At 50.3% G+C, this 16,644-nt stretch overlaps 1 protein-coding gene across 1 annotated transcript in view; it reads right to left on the bottom strand.

Annotated features, from left to right (window-relative positions):
* The window catches only part of RHOQ (ras homolog family member Q), a 46,894-nt gene extending 33,081 nt beyond the window's left edge, over nucleotides 1-13,813 (bottom strand). Inside the window, exons 1-2 of the mRNA XM_003926747.4 lie at nucleotides 13,115-13,813; nucleotides 12,492-12,550 (exon numbers count right to left, since the gene is read on the bottom strand). Coding sequence (XP_003926796.1) covers nucleotides 12,492-12,550; nucleotides 13,115-13,256 — 201 coding nt within the window. The 5' untranslated portion in view covers nucleotides 13,257-13,813. The remainder of the gene's footprint in view (nucleotides 1-12,491; nucleotides 12,551-13,114) is intronic.
* Between the last annotated feature and the right edge of the window lie 2,831 nt (nucleotides 13,814-16,644).

Genomic DNA, 16,644 nt, shown 5'->3' with positions numbered 1-16,644 from the left:
GACACAGAAAGCTGATTAGTGGTTGTCAGGGGATGGGGAAGGAGGAATGGGGAGTGACTGCTGGTGGGTATGGGGTTTCCTTCTGGGGTGATGAAAATGCTCTCTGAATTATGTCTCATAAAATAAAAGGAAAGAGAAGGAAACATACATATCAAGCAGTTTGATACAACAGTAATTTCTCTGAGTAATTACTTTCTTCTTACCACCAGCTTGCCTAGATGCTGATACTTCCATGCTACCTTGTTCAGACAACAGGAGGCATTCGGGTCTCCCTTCCGATCAAGACTCAAGTAAGCAGGTTAGCATCTTCCCCATGTCCCCCTCCTTGTCACAGAGGGCCACCCACAGGCCACTCCAGAAGCACACATGACATAAAGCCCAGTGAAGGACTCCTACATGTCTAGACTTGCTGGAGAACAGTACGTGCTCATGGCCAATATTTCATCCAAACAGAACTGGCAGCCTGTCTGCTAACGAGCTCTGTGAGTCAAGAAATGAGTCCCACTTTGCTTAAATGGCCAATGCATTAAAATAACCACCTATAACCTGCTTTAAAGCCACTCATAAAACCCCCTCTCAAATGAGCTGATAAGAAAGTTGATAAATATGGAGATGATATAAAGTCATGGGAAAGGTTCTTTCCATAATAATCTTGCCACCAGACTCCCCTAAATTTAACACACACCTAGTTCCTACTGGGGCACCCAACACTTGTGCGAAGTGCTATGTGCTACATGAAGTCCAGCAGGGACAGGACAGGGAAGAGTTTATAATCTGCATGGGGAGCAAAGATTTACACATGAAGAAAACCAAATGCTAGAGTGCAGCCTGGAGACAACTCACTTAGCGGAAATTCTAAGGAGGAACTTGAACTCAAGAGGGCCCGAGTCAGAGGTGAGGAGGTCACAGAGTGTCTCAGCCTCAGAAGGACTGCTCACTTTCCCCAGAGCTCTCACCTGTTCAACAAAGTCCCTGTCCGAAGGAAGCAGGGCCCCCATCTCCGTGCTTTGTCCCTCCTCACATCCAGTCCCTTCCCCGTTCCTTCAGGGCCAAGGAGGCTACTGGAAACACCTCCAGGTAATCAGCAGGATCCCTGAACCAGCTCACTGGGGAATTCAACCCTGTGAAAAGTAAGCTGGATTAAATGAAACTTTAATTGAACCGGACGCTACAGATTAAATGCTCTCTCAGTGGCAGCTCCTAGAGGGGGCACACTTTGAGCCAACTCATTTATAGTCCCAACCATTATGCCATTTGAAAGAGGATGTTTTTTCTAGATTGGAATGAAATTGAAAAAAAAGAAAGAAAGAAAAAATGTAAAAGAGTGGGGCAGGAGAAAAAAGGAAGGAGAGGACACCTGCAGAGAAAGTAGAGGTCAGCCAAGAAAAAAGTAATTACTGGCAAGATGGGTGTTTGAGTAATACAGCCCTTCCTCTCCCTCCAGCCACTCCTTGTGACCCGCTTGGGGAGTGTTAACACAAAAAGGACGTCATCCCCCATCTGATACTTTGGAATGAATTTAGCACAAACCGAGCTGCCATCCTTCTCAGGGACAGGGTCTGTCACCAACCAGAGGAGTGCTAACCTCAGCCACAATGAACAGAGCCCTGTCCAGGAGTCCCGTCTATCGAGCCACTTAATGTGTGGGAGAGAAATGGCTTGGCATTTAGGCCTCATCGAGGAATGCCCACAGAGCCCACTGAGCACACAGTCCTGGGCCACACAGCACACTAATGGAGCCAAGGTAGCCCACAAAATTCTGCTTCTGTTTTTTTGTCTTCTGCTAGCACTGTGGTTCACCTCCACCAGGTGACCTGGGTAGGCAGCACCCATGGCTGCAGCGTTCAGTTCATTCCAATAACTACGGAGAATCTCAACCATGTGCAAAGAACTAGAAATGAGGGTATATGGGGTGTGTTTGGTGGGGCTGGGGGTTTATAAATTTAAAAAAAAAATGAGATTCCATCATTGGCAACAACATGGATAGAACTGGAGATCATTATGTTAAGTGAAACAAGCCAGGCACAGAAAGACAAACCTCACATGTTCTCACTTATTTGTAGGATCTTAAAAATCAAAACAATTGAACTCGTGGACATAGGGAGGAGAAGGAATGGTACCACAGGCTGGAAAGAGTACTGGGAGGCTGGGGTGGGGGGAGGTGGAGATGGTTAATGGGTACAAAAAAATAGTTAGAGCCAGGAGTGGTGGCTCATGCCTGTAATCCCAGCTCTTTCGGAGGCTGAGGCAGGCAGATCACAAGGTCAGGAGTTGGAGACTAGTCTGGCCAATATGGTGAATCCCCATCTCTACTAAAAAATACAAAAATTAGCCGGGTATGGTAGCAGGAACCTGTAGTCCCAGCTCCTCTGGAGGCTGAGGCAGGAGAATCACTTGAACCCAAGAGGCGGAGGTTGCAGTGAGCTGAGATCACGCCATTGCACTCCAGCCTGGGCGTCAGAGTGAGACTCTATCTCAAAAAAAAAAAAAAAAAGTTAAAACAAATGACACTATTTGATGGCACAATAGGGTGACTATAGTCAATAATAATGCAATTGTACATTTAAAAATAATTCCAAGAGTGTAACTGGATTGTTTGTAGCACGAAGGATAACTGCTTGAGGGGATGGATACCCCATTCTCCAGCTTATTTCACATTGTGCTTATTTCACATTGCATGCCTGTATCAAAACATCTCATGTGCCTGACAAATGTAAGCACCTACTATATGCCCACGATGTTTTTTTAAAAATTGAAAAAATAAAAAATAAAATAACTCATGTTCCCTGCACTCCAGGGACAGTGTTTAAGACAGGAGTGCATGCGGTAGGGAGGGCTGGGGGTTGGGGGAGTGGAGATGACTTGTTATGAGCAGGTACAGAAGTGCACAGGCATTAATTCAGTGGCTCTGATATTTTAGCCTGCATCAGAATCATCTGAGGGCTTTTATAAAACAGGTTTCTTAGAGTTTTTCATTCAGGAGATTTGGGGTAGAGCCTAAGAATCTGGATGTCTAACAAGTTCCCAGGCAATGCATGTTGGTTTGAGGACCACACTTTGAGAACCAGTGCCACCATTCAAAGCTTTACCTTTACCAGTTATTTTTAAATAGATAATTGCACTATTATTGACTATAGTCACTTTGTTGTGCCATCAAATAGTGTCATGTTTTTTCTAACTTTTTTTTTTTTTTGAGAGTGCAGTGGCACGATCTCAGCATCTACTACATGTAAGAATCCAAACTGAGCACTTTCTCCAGCTAAAATACAGTTTCATGCAAACCTGACTCAACTGAACTCTTACTAGCATTTCACCTCCTTGGATGGACAGGCCTTCCTCTTCTGTGCTCCCAAAAAACAGGCCCCGCTCCCTCCCATTACTCATGATTGACCCACCCTTCAAAACACTGTGCCTCCTGGGGCCAGGCCTGTGCCTGACGGTCTTGCAACATCTGCCCCTGGCCCAGATCTGGTGCTCAGGAAATGTATGCTGACTGACTCCATGAACGCTCTCTTCTAGGCTTGCCAGCCACCACAGGAAGCAGCCGGGCAGGATTTGGAAGCCCATGTAGAGGTGGTGGCAATGGGATGGCCCAAGAAAGCAAACAATCTGAGCAGCAGGTGGCAGAGAAACTTTTGTGCCATATTCAGAGAATATTCAGATGAAAGAGGGGCAGATTTGAAGAGGTACGCTTCCTCTGAACAGAGAAACCCTTGAAGAGAGAAAAGAAAGGCCTGAGGTAGCCCCCATGGGACAGAAACGACACCTGTCATTTGCAGGCTAAAGCTGGCCTGCCTGGCAGCCCCCCAGACAGCATTTCCCTGTTCCTCTCTCCTGGGAAAGGGCTACAGCTTCAGGCAAATGTCATGAGCTTCTTCCACACATGCATCAGCAATGGGGCCACCAACACCAGCTCAGGCATGCTCCTTTTTGAGAAGCATGGTAGTTTAGGGACAAACTGACAAACACCCTTAACGTCACATGGGGCAGAAGTTTTTGTTTTTTTTTTTTTTTTTTTGAGACGGAGTTTCACTCTTTTACCCAGGTTGGAGTGCAATGGCGCAATCTCGGCTCACTGCAACCTCTGCCTCCTGGGTTCAGGCAATTCTCCTGCCTCAGCCTCCTAAGTAGCTGGGATTACAGGCACGCACCACCATGCCCAGCTATTTTTTTTTGTATTTTTAGTAGAGACGGGGTTTCACCATGTTGACCAAGATGGTCTCGGTCTCTTGACCTTGTGATCCACCCGCCTCGGCCTCCCAAAGTGCTGGGATTACAGGCGTGAGCCACCGCGCCTGGCCGGGGCAGAAGTTTTTATAGGAGCCGTTTTAGCAGTGGCCCTTACATGTTCCATCTATACACGATGTCCCACCAACTCCTATCTAGAAAAGCGATACCCTTGCAATGTACCTTTTACATGAAACACTGAACAATGGAGTGCACATGATAGAAAGGAGGCATTGAACATGGGCCAGATGATTAGGGAGAGTAACTTAACATCAAAAACCCAGGGCTTAAAGCTGGACAGCCTGCCTGGCGATCTTGGCTTTGCCTTTTACCAACTGTGTGGCCTGGAGAGAGTCATTTAACCACCCAAAACCTGCAAAATAAGACTGGCTTCCTCTATTCACAGAGCAGGTAAGAGAGCTCAAGGCGGCACCAGATGCAGCACGCTTTATGTGCTGTAAAAATGTCATTTGGTGATGAGTGTGCCACTCTGAATTCCCTCAGTCTACCCTGAGCCTCGGTAGAACAGGAAAATCTAGGGATCTGGAGAAGCAGCTGCTTCAGTGCTCCCACCATTCACTCAAAAAGGAACAGTGACAGCAATAAAGACCTCTTCCCCCACTTTCTTTTCTTTCTATTAAAATCAACAAGCAACACAGCACCAGATTAATAGCTCTTTAATTACCAACTTGTCAGTCACCAGGTGAAATACTCCGTAATTCAGTTATCAACCCTGCTCCACATGTTGACACTGATAGCAGGGATCTGGGGTCCATAAAAAGATGCATTGGGGTCACCCCCTCTGCCATTCCTCCCTCCACTGTTCTTCCCACCCAGAATATGAGCTCTCCATACCCCTCTGCCTGCTGGAACTCATTTAAGTCAATGCTTCCCAAATCTTCACTTCACGGCACATACAGAAAATGAGATGATGTGTTCAGCATACATTGGGTGGGGCGGGGGAGCCACCGCTGCATGCCTGAGGTGACGCTGCTCAAGCTATGACAACCTGAGCCCCAGCTTGTCCCAGGTCCTGCCCAGCTGCCCTGAGGGCTGAGGAAATCCTTTATCTGGGAGCTGGGAAGCTGCAACTTATCTAACAACCCCACAAGCAGGTACTATCACAATCTCCAGGTTTCCAAAGGCCAAGCCCCTTGCTGCGAAGTGGCAGAGCTGAAGTTGGGCCCTGACAGTCCAATGTGGGGGTCCACCCTGACAACCAGTACTCCACTGGTCCCCATCTCTTCCTGCAAGCCTAGATCTTCCAAAAAGCTCCTCCCCACCACCTCTTCCTGTGTGGGACCCTGCAGCACTCAATTTCACATAATGAACTTTCCCAGTTGTGCAGTGGACCTGTCTGTGGCCTGATGCCTCGCCTTCTCTCGTGGAAGGTGGGAACACACATCAGGCAATGAATCAACACCAACTGAATTGAGCCAGTGTGGAGCCCCCAAAGCTGGCCTGGGCCCGCACTCTCAGCACCAGGCCCTACAGGCTAACTACATAGGTCATCTCTACTCCTTACAGCTATGCTGCAGGCTATAAATTATCTCCACATTTCACACAGAAGAGAGGAACACGCTGGCTGATGGTCTCACAGCTACAGAGAGGTAGAGCCAGGATTCAATGTTCATCTGGAGACTCCAAAACCCACACTTTCCACTGCCAACTTGTCTCCTCCTCAGGGGATCTGGGAACAAGAGGTCTCAGGAAATATGCAAAGGCTGGAGTCTGAGAGTGTTGGGGGACAGCCCCACTGGTGATCACTGAGGACCCTGAGCCTGTGTAAAGACAAAATTGGTGGTCTGCCCCATACCTACATGCCTTTTTCTCCTTTGAATCTTGGAGACTTCTACCATATTATCGAAGCTTTCCTGGGAAAGGGGTGGGTTGTGCTGATGCTATTATTTAGCAGCTGTGACTAGTCATTAGTTAACCTTTTAGCAGAAGCAAGCTAATAGTCAAATGAGAATCAATTCTTTTTTTTTGTTAAATAAATACAGTCTCGCTCTGTCACCTGGGCTGGAGTGCAATGGAGCCTTGTATCATAGCTCACTGCAGCTTTGAATTCCTGTGTTCAAGTGATCCTCCTGCCTCAGTCTCCTGAGTAGCTGGGACTACAGAGGACTACCACCATATCTGGCTAATTATTAAAAAAAATTTTAGTAGAGGTGGGGGCCTTGCTGTGTTGTCTAGGCTGATCTTGAACACGCGACCTCAAACGATCCTCCCACCTCGGCCTCCCAAAGTACTGAGATTACAGACAGACATGTGCCACCCTGCGTGGCCAACAATCACCTTATTTTAAGAAGTATTTGTTGCATGCCTACCAGGCACCACGCACCAGGCTGAGCACTGCAACACAGGAGAGAAAGACACTGTTTTTGAAGAGAGCAAGAACGCATTCAAGAGCCCCTGGCAGGCAGTGGGCCCGAGAGGGTTCTACCCAGGGAGCCAGGGGACCCCTGAGAGCTCGGACGGCTTGGCCTCCACACACGCAAAGCAGCTGTGGCCAGAAGCTAAAAGAGGAACAGCAAATTGCTGAGGGGAAGGAAAGCTGCTCTCTGACCCAAGTGTGCCAAATTAGGGCAAAGCCAAGCCTGTCAGAGAGAAAGGAAATTCAGCTGAGAGTCAGGAATTTTAATTTTTCAGAGCCACGTGTGGTCTTCCGTCTTGTTTCTTTGTAACCGCGTCCCTCTCCTCCTGTGCACTGCTGTTTTGTCTGAGGCCTCTATAGCACCCACAGCTGCCAATACATGTGCCCTTACTGGAAACTGACACCCCCGTGGAGAGCTGCTTTGTTTGCTTTCTTCTGATACCATTAGATCTCATCTTTGCAACCCCAAATTCCACAACAAAACCGCAAAAGCCCAATTCTCCATGAAGCCTGTGCTGCTGAGGGGCTTAAAGCAATGCTTCCCACCTTTTTCACATCACAGCACCCACAGCAACTAACAATATAAGCTCAGCCCCCTTAGGCTGTCACTCCCCCGGCCCCCCAGAGATGAGAGCTTGGCATCTCAGCACACCTGTAACACTCATGCCTTGGATACCTGTGGGGAAGTTTTCATTCAAAGCACAGAAATGTCACCAAATCTCAGGAGAATCATGATGGAAGTGGAGACACCAAACAGATCAAAGGTCCAGGACAGGGATGGGGCAGAGCTGAGGCATAATCAGAGAAAATCAGAGCTGGTGGGGGACTGCCCCCACCCTAAGGTCCCTGCCTGCCAGCCCATAGTCTAAGCTGGCATAACTCAAAGCCACATCAGAGTCCCAAGAGGGGGAACACAGGCCATTCGGAAACAGCAAAGGCTTTGGAGTCAACAAAGGCTATCCACCTTCCCAACGCAGAGGAGGAAACCAGCATTCCCGTGTGATGCGGTGCAGGCTGGAGATATAAATAGCTTCTAAAAAGGTTAGCAAAATGCACAGATGACATATCTACAGTAGGTTACTAAGGGAAACCAGGATGCTCAGTGCCAGCATCTCACCTGTTGCAGCTGATGCCTGCAAGGAATCCTGGGGCTCCTCCCAGGCTCTGCTCACCCAGCTGCCAGAACCCAGAGCCTGGTGTTGTGAGTGGGCATTTCCTAAACCCTACTAATGTGCCCTGCAGGCCTTCTCCAAAGTAGGAAAACCTTTTTCCTACTCACATCTCTGTCTGGTTCCCAGAAGCCCACTTGTTCCCAATTTCCTCATCTGGGAGAAGTCTGCCTTGAAGGGTGTTGTGAGGATGCCCTCCCGGGAAGTAGGAGGAACCTGGTGAGTGGAAATCCCATGGCCCTTTCTCCTTCCCCTTTCTCATTGTGCCAGGCCCTTCTGCTGAAATCAGAAGGTGGGGCATGCCAAGCCTGCTGGTGGAGATTCCCTTCTGCAGGAGAAGTGCCTTGTGGACACGCAGAGGGCGTGCAGGGCAGCCACAGCTGCTGGGTCATGTCAAGTGTAAAACAAATCTCACTTGTCACTGAGAAAGCAACACCAGGGACACCAGAGTAAAAGGTATTTATAGCTCTCATGGACGCATCTCTGAAGTTGTGTGTTGAAGTTAATAGACACAGAAACAATACATCTCAAAGCACATAAATGGACTTCCACACTGAGACAGTGGCTAAATCTGGAACTTTAGGGATCCCAAACCCACCCCTAACACACATCCTCCTCTGAGTGCGGATATTCTGGGACCTGAATAAACTGGGCTCTAGTCCTTCCCTCTCCAGGGTATCAAGTTCTGCCTTCCTGCCAAGGATTAAGAGATCAGCCTGGAGCCTACAGCTAGAGAGCAGCTTGCCAGGCAGCTCCCCACTGGCCTGTCTGGACAGAGAGGGCGAGCTCTTCCCACTTCCCCTCGCTCCAAACAGTGCAGTGGCAGGAGGGAAAATCCCATCTCTCCAGTCCCTCCCTGAGCAGACAGCAGGGTTGCTGCAGAGCCTACACTGAGTCCCAAGGGCCAGGCAAGAAAGGAGAAGCTCCACAGAGGCCCAGGCAGGAAGCCAACCCCTCACTCCCAACACACACACAAGGCCCCTAGTGAGAAGGAAGATGCCTCAGTCAACTTCCACTCCAAAATGCTTGGCAGTCAAAATGTCACAGCTGCTCCTGGACCACCCGTAGGCTTGGCCAACAGAGGGGAGGCCTTCCCTTTGGCAGTGATGCTATGAGTGTGCTGGGACATCCCCAGGCAGGGCACACGATTGGGACTTAAGTCCAATACACTCTCTCGCCTCATTCTCTCTGGCTGCTAATAGCAGCAGAGGTCAAGTGGAAAGCACCCTGCTCTAAAAGGTCAAAGGTCATCTACAACAATCACCCGTTGACTGGTAGATTCCCTAATATGTAAATCAGGCAAATGATCCCATGGCTTCGAACTTGACTGAGGTTAAGGCAGGGACCATAAGTGAGCAAGTAGACTAGAGGTTCCAACCTGACGGAGGCACTTCGGCTGTTATTCAAACACAATGAATGCCCATATGCATGAGTGAACATTTTGGAGAGAAGGCAACTGACCTCTAGTGCCATCAGCTGCCTCATTCCATCTTAACTCTCTGAAAGCAGAACCAGCAGAAGCCTACATACCCTATTTGTTTCTCAAACTCTGCACAGAACTGTAAGCTACTTCTCTTCCATCAATGGGAATGCGGGCTCTAGTTAAGACTGAAAACCATCTGATACAACAGGGCATTTACGGCAGGGATCACTGGGCTTGGAACCACGGATCCCATAACGGGGACTATGCAAATTAGAGAGCACAAAGCTGCTCCACACCTCTGTTGGAAAGGTTCTAGGATCTGGCATTCTAGTGGAATTTTTGTCTAGAAAATTCCACTAGAATGGAATACACTATTCTCTTCCATTCTGTAAACCCTTCTCCCTACAAAACTGCCCACACTGGAATACAATAATTTCCTGTGCTATTTTTCACACACCCACTAAGCACAAAGGGTCAGCTGCTTTTAAATATGCTAAAGAGTTTAAGCCAACCTATGACCTTGCAATGAAGATTCTAATTATACACATTTTTACTAGATCACAAAGGTAAATAATTCAGCTAGAATCACATGATTAGCTAAGGTGGAAATCTGAGCCCAAGCCTGTTTTGTTCCAAAGCCCATGGACCATTTTCTGTTGCCCACTAGGCTTAAGGACTTGCATATATGTGTGTATGTATGATGGATATATATATCTATAAATCCTTAATTTTTTATTTATATGTTTATTTATTATTATCATTACTGCAAGATGAATCTGATACTGAGTCCTAGAAGCCTGAGGTCTTAAGGACCAAGTACAATGTAGAAATCTCCTACATAACACATATGAACAGAGCTGAGACAGACATTTCTACCTATGCTAACATCAGCCATGGTAGATCCCCATTTCAAATTCATTCCTTTGCACTCCCCAGGTGCAAAAGGACCGGAACATAGCACCAGGTACACAGCAGGCACTTGCCGTTTGGTCTCATCATTGTTAAAGTTGCTTATTAGTAATAAACCCTCAAATGCTGAGAGATGAAATATCACTAACTTTGATGCAGGAACAAAAGTCTAGACACTGTGAGAAACACCAAGGGGGCTAACACACATCTTGGCCAACAGAGTAGGTGTCTCACCACTGGGTGAAAACAGTAGTATTTGAGTCTCACTAATATGTTTATCCTGTTTGGCCTATATCTTATGATCCTCCACTGGAAAGAGTAATTACGGCCATATATGGAAAGCCCTGGTTTTGTAAGTGGGGTCAATTTCAAGTGACTCTCTTGATCTAAGTTCTCTCCTCTGTAGAGGTGCCATTCGACACCTACTCAGAGAATGGCTGTGAAGATTACAGGTACCACATCTATGGACGTGCAAACAATCTAATAAGCCCTGCGGCACCTCAGCATCCCCATGGTGTCCTGTGTGTCTAACTACTTCAAATTGGAGCAGCTTCAGACCCTCATCCCAATCCTAGCAACACCTCTCAGTAGCTGTGTGACCTTAGGCAACCAGCTTAGCTTCTCTGAGCCTGTTTCCTCACTGTAAAAATGGAATACCACCTATCTCATGGGTTTGTTTTATAGACTAAATAATTTAATATTTGCACGTGGCCTGATAGGTACGAAAAAACTCAGTAAATACTAGTAGGGTTTAAATGTGCTCAGAACAGCTCTGACTACACACATCCTGTTGAACAGAAAGTGTGGTCAAAAATTATGATGACAAGTAAAGGAGATAAGAGAAAGGAACGTAGTGAGAAGTTCAAATTAGAGGCACTTTTTTAAAACCTTCCTCTTTCCATCCAATGAGCTCTACCTCTTGTTTAGCAATGATAGGACTTAAAAGTCAGTCTTAGTTGATTGAGCAAGCTCTGCCTCTTGCCTCCACGTCCTCTGATGAAGGAAGAAGGAATAACGACTACAGGGCAGGCAACCAAAGGGGGCCCGGGAGAGCTGAGAACTGGTCATACTGACTGGGCCCATTGTGGTGAAAGCGGGTGGCCTCAGGCACCTTAAATACCAGCAGTTCTCTATCTTCAGACGTTCCTCTAACGGTTTAGAACCAGAGGTCACATCAAGGCACTCCCCTCAGCAAGGCATGTTTCAGAATCCAACCCAAACTCTAATCACAATTCTGAAACCCAAATCTAGACAAGCTTTACAGAACAGCACTCCCTTTATTGAGCACCTAGCGTGTGCCAGGTTCAATGCTAAACATTTGGCATACAATATCTGCACAAGGGGATCATCTTATGTTTTTAAACCCCATGTTGCAGATAAGGAAATTCTACTGCTGGACTTCCCCCAAAGATACTCTCTAAGGCTTTCGGCTGCTCTTATGTTCTCAAGGACTTGAGTCTGTATGGCATGTGGAAACTTCGGCCAGAGTCTTCCAACTCTAATCACAGTGCTGAATTCTACAAAATTCATCACACACAATCATCTTAGCCTCAGAACAAAAGTGAGTTTGGGAAGAAGCTGAGGTTGGGACAGGGAGACAGAAGACATTAGTCCTTCAGAAGCACAGCCTGACCACCTCTGATTTGCAAACCCTGGCCAGAGGCTGCAGGCCGAAGTGTGCATTTTCCTTCTGCACAATTAATCTCTCCCAAAGAAAATCCAGACAGAGTCACCTGGCCCTTCTGAAGGGAGGCTGGGGGGAACCCCTCCTCCTCCAAGATTCACACTGAACTCCTAACCCTTCCTCCCCACCCCAGGGAGTGGCTGGATGGTTGTTGTTTCTTTTCTTTTTTTCCCTGTGGTCCTTTGGTAATACCACAAATTACGTTTTCAGGGACTGGAGTCCCAGAGTGCAATGATGTTGTAATAAACATAACCAGGACCAAATGCCTTCCCATCATATTAGATGATGCCATTTCCCACCAATCAGGCTCCTTGGGCAGGCAGACCACTCACCAATGAGGGACCAGACAGAGGCTGTGGGGGGGAGACCTGGTCATCTGCAACTAAAAATAAGGGCGCTTCATGATTGGTTGCTGCCACTTTGCAACAGGAGTTGGGACCCACACACCAGGCGCCACACTGAACGACCCACACAGGCAAAAACTTTCACAGCCCAGGGGTTCACATGGGTGGGCTGATCTGGGTCTGTTTTGTTTGTTTTCCTAATTTGCTTACTTGATACAAGAAATAAAGACCTAATCCAAAGGCAGCCCCCCCGCAGACACACCCTCCCACCTAGACACCCCGGTTTCCAGAGGCCCTTCGCAGCCACAAAGAAGTGGGGAATAGGAGGGGGGCGTTGGCCAGAAGCCAAGACACTCACCTGTCCGGCTGTGTCGTAGAGTCCAAGGAGGTACTGCTTGCCCCCCACGGTGACGCTGACTGCAAGGACAGAAGTGGGGGCGGGGAGAGAAGCTCACAATGACCTGGGCTCCGGGGTAATTTCGCTCCCCACCCGGACCCTCCTCTCCCAACCCAGCTAGGGAAGTGGGGGTGCTCCCCGCGAGATGTCACCCCCTTTTCCATTGAGCCCCGCTCACTGTGAAGCGGTAAGGGGCCGGGCTGTAAAGTGGTCCCCAGCCCTCCGCCCCCTTCTCCCAAGTCCAGTAGCCACGTTTCGCCCGGTCCCCTCGAATGTTTCCCCGGGGCCGTGGGGCAGTAGGAAAGGGGCTGTGGGAAGGTCAAGGAGGTCGGCCGGGGGCGCCAAGGGGTGGGAAGTGCGCGGAGCAGGGGCCGCGTGGTGGGCGAGTGGGAGAGGGGGTGGATCCGCGGGCGAGGGGGTGTCAGGAGCGAAGCCTTGGGGGTGGGGTCGGCTGCCTGGCAGAGGGCGCGGCGGGGGAGGGGAGAGGAGCGCGCTCGGGGGAGGCAGCGAGGGGGCTCCGCCAAAGTTGCTCCAAAGTTCCCGGCCCGGGGAGCGGCCCCTTAGTCAGCAGTTCCGCGGCTTACCTGCGTAGTGGTCGAAGACGGTGGGCACGTACTCCTCCGGGAAGGCGTCGTTGGCATAGCTCATGAGTAGGCACGTCTTGCCCACCGCCCCGTCGCCGACCACCACGCACTTCAGCATCAGTGCGCCGGGCCCGTGAGCCATGCTGCGGCCGGCCGGCCTCCCGGCATGGTCCCCCCGGGGCCCCCGCCCCGGCCCCGGGCTCAGCCCCAGCCCGCCTGGGGGGTCCGCCGCCGTCGCCGCCGCTCCGCGCCGCAGGGCCGCCCCCCCGGCCCCATGCAGCGGCTGCTCCCCTCGCCGGAGGGGAGGGGGCGGCGGGCCCGGGGCGCTGCCGCCGCCGCCGCGGTCGCCGCCCGGATCCCCGCCCCGGCCCCGGTCGCCGCTCCCGCCCGCTGCCCCCGCCACTCGGCGCCCGCGCCCTCTCCCCGGCCCGGCCTCCCCAGGAGGATCCGCCGGATCATAAGACCGGCCGGCCCCGGGGGAGACGGCAACTTTGGGGAGGGCGGCGGAGGGGAGGGGCCAGGCGGCTCTCCCCGCCCCGCGCCGGCCCGGGCCCCTCCCGCGGCGCCCCGGAGGAGGGCGGGCCCAGGCACCTCCCCTAGCGCGGCCCCCGCCCCGCGCCCCCGCCCGCCGCCGCGCAGCCCCGCCGGCGCACCCGAGCCTCCGCGCAAGGGCCGCGCGGAAGGGCGCGCAGGAGGAGGAGGAGTCGAGGACCGCGGAGAGGAGGAGAAGAGGAGGAGAGGCGGGGAGGAGGCGAGGAGGGGAGGAGGCAGCCGCGCTGGGGGAGCCGAGGGCTCCTCGCGCAAGTGCCCGCAGCGCCCAGAAGCGTCCAAAGGCCCCGATGCTGGGAGAAGACGTGGAGGCCTCTCGGGGAACCACGACGACTTCCACGATGACGCAATAGTCATGCCAAATTATATATCTGTATTTCACCTTCACCCAGAAGGCCAGAGCCATCGTCTTGGCCTCTAAGTGCACAACGGAACTAGAAATCAGGAAGAAAGAGAGATCACAAGGATTAAAAAAAAAAAATTTAAGGCGCGCAGGGTGGTGGCAGTCCCTGAGCTGGAAAGCAGGGACCCTGGCTTATTGCCTAGTTCCCCCTCACCACCACCCCACGCCTTCCTTAGCACGAGCTTGAATCATTTACTATGAAGCCGGTGACTAAGGGAGGTACAGCGTGTTGAGCCACTGAAGCACGCCCCCCACCCGCCCACACACACACACACACACACACACCCCAACCGGAAAAGGAATACCTAGTTGGCTCTGGACCCGGCAAATGTACCTGGGCTCCCCCTGGAGGCGACATTCTCCGAGGTCCCCTTTCGGTCCCCAGTGTCCCTCGAAGGTATTCCGTTGTAATATATCCGGGGAGTTGATACACCCTTCTGCTCTGAAACTTGGCCTATGCTCGAGGCGGCAACCCCTGCCTTTTGGGTGGCAAGGCTTGAACACCAGTCTGGCCAGATCCCGTTCACTGGCCAAGAGTGCAGCATTGAACATGGGGCACTGGGGCGGGGTGCACTCTACGCTGACAGCCCACCCCACCCCTCTACTTGCTGACTAGAGATAAATCGCTTCCTTTCATCGATTCACAGCATTAGAAAAAGGCAGCGTTGAGAGGCAAAACAGAGGTCAACTGGACCATCACCCTTAGGTCGTAGGGAAGAAAACTGAGACCTAGGAAGGAGAAGCGGTTGTCCCAAAGGCTTCCACTGTTCCCAGTACTCAAGGACTTGGAGCACACTTGGGGAAATGTTCACTGTTGTATTCCCATTTGTTACTTTCCAAGAGGTCTGACCTCTCAAACTCCGAATCTGATTTCCATTCTCCCAGGAAGGCTTCGCAAATCCCTGAAAGTTCCTTGCAGATTCTCACTGAGCATCTCCCGGGCCCCACCCTTTGGCCCTGTGTGTCAGCAAAAAGGTATGCACATTGCTAGCTGCTTTAGATGCAGTGAATCTGGGAGATATGTTGTATGTGCTAAATAACAGTTTGAAGAAGGCAGTACAGTGCCTTAAGGTCAATTTCTGGTTCAAGACCTGTCTCTGCCACTTCCTCTTAGAGGGAGAGAGAGCAGGACCTGTCCCATTCTTCGCTTGCAGGACCATTTGTTCAGGCAGCATTTACAGGGACTCGTATTCTGAAAGGAGGGGCTACCAGAGGAGCTTGAGCAAGAGAGCACTCAGCCAGGAGGGCTGAGTTTAGTCCCTGCTCTGACCCTGGTTAGCAGTGTTACCTTGAACATGTCACTTCCCTTCTCTGGGCCTCCGTTTTCTCATCTATAAGTGAGAACTAAGAGTAGGAGAAGCTCTGGGAATGTCATAGCACTCCAAGTGGGAAACTGATGTCCGATGAATCATGCAGTGGTGACTTCATTGGTGACAGTGACCTCATTCTGTTGGCCCATGGAGATGCCAAAACTGACTGCCAGGAATACTTAGAGCTCTGGGGCTGATCCCTCTTGGTGTGTATGTGGGGTGGGGAGGAGGACTATCCAGAATGCCCCTCTGTTAGACCATGAATGCCTTAGCTGGAAGCACCAATCAGACCTCAGCAGAAATCTTAATTTCCCATGGGCAAAGAAGATAATGTCCAAGGGGTTTAAAAAAAAAAAAGTTTAAAGAAAAAGCTTTCAAATTTCAGGGATTGGAGACAGAAAGCACTCTGTTTCCAAGTGTCCCATAGGCTGTCTGCCTGCGGCTCTCCTTCTGTTCGTGCAAATGTTGGTCAGTGTGAGAACAGTGCAATTTCTTTCTTTCTTTTTCTTTTTCTTTTTCTTTTTTTTGAGACAGGGTCTCACTCTGTCACTCAGGTTGTAGTGCAATGGTGTGATCTCGGCTCACTGAAACCTCCGCCTCCCTGGTTCAAGCAATTCTCCAGCTTCAGCCTCTGAGTAGCTGGGATTACAGGGATGTGCCACCATGCCTGGCTAATTTTTGGGTTTTTTTGTGGATCAGGGTTTCACCATGTTGCCCAGGCTAGTCTCGAACTTCTGAGCTCAAAGTGATCCGCCTGCCTCAGCCTCTCAAAGTGCTGGGTTTACAGGTACAGGCGTGAGCCACTGCACCTGGCTGAGAACTGTGAAATTTCTAATTAACCTTCTCATACTCTTTTTCCTCTACTCCCTCCTTCCTCCCCTACTTACTTTGTTCCGTATTTCAATTAAAAGCATTTATTGAGGTCTATTAGATGTCAGAATTTATTCCTGGGCAGGGGACAAAGAAAGCCACAGTCACTTGTAGCTGAAGCATTCAAGGAACTTAGCAAACAGGTAAGCACTCTGTAGTGTGAGCAATGCTGTGCTAGAGAATAGAGAATAGGCTTCTGGAGGTGCAGAGGAGGCAGTTAGTACATAGCTCTGGCTGTGCTGAGGAAGGATTTGCAGAAGCAATGTCATTGGCCTGGAGCTTAAGAGTCTAATAGGAGTAAGGCGAGAATGCCTGGGAAAGGCCAAGAGCCCTGCATCAAAGCAAGAAGGAACAGCACACAACCTCCTGGGAATGGCGAGGCATGTAAGGTGGACAGA

Source organism: Saimiri boliviensis, chromosome 1 (assembly GCF_048565385.1).
Source record: "Saimiri boliviensis isolate mSaiBol1 chromosome 1, mSaiBol1.pri, whole genome shotgun sequence".
Lineage (NCBI taxonomy): Eukaryota > Metazoa > Chordata > Mammalia > Primates > Cebidae > Saimiri > Saimiri boliviensis.
Note: the sequence above shows the minus strand (reverse complement) of the source record. Positions and strands in the feature narration are given on the sequence as shown.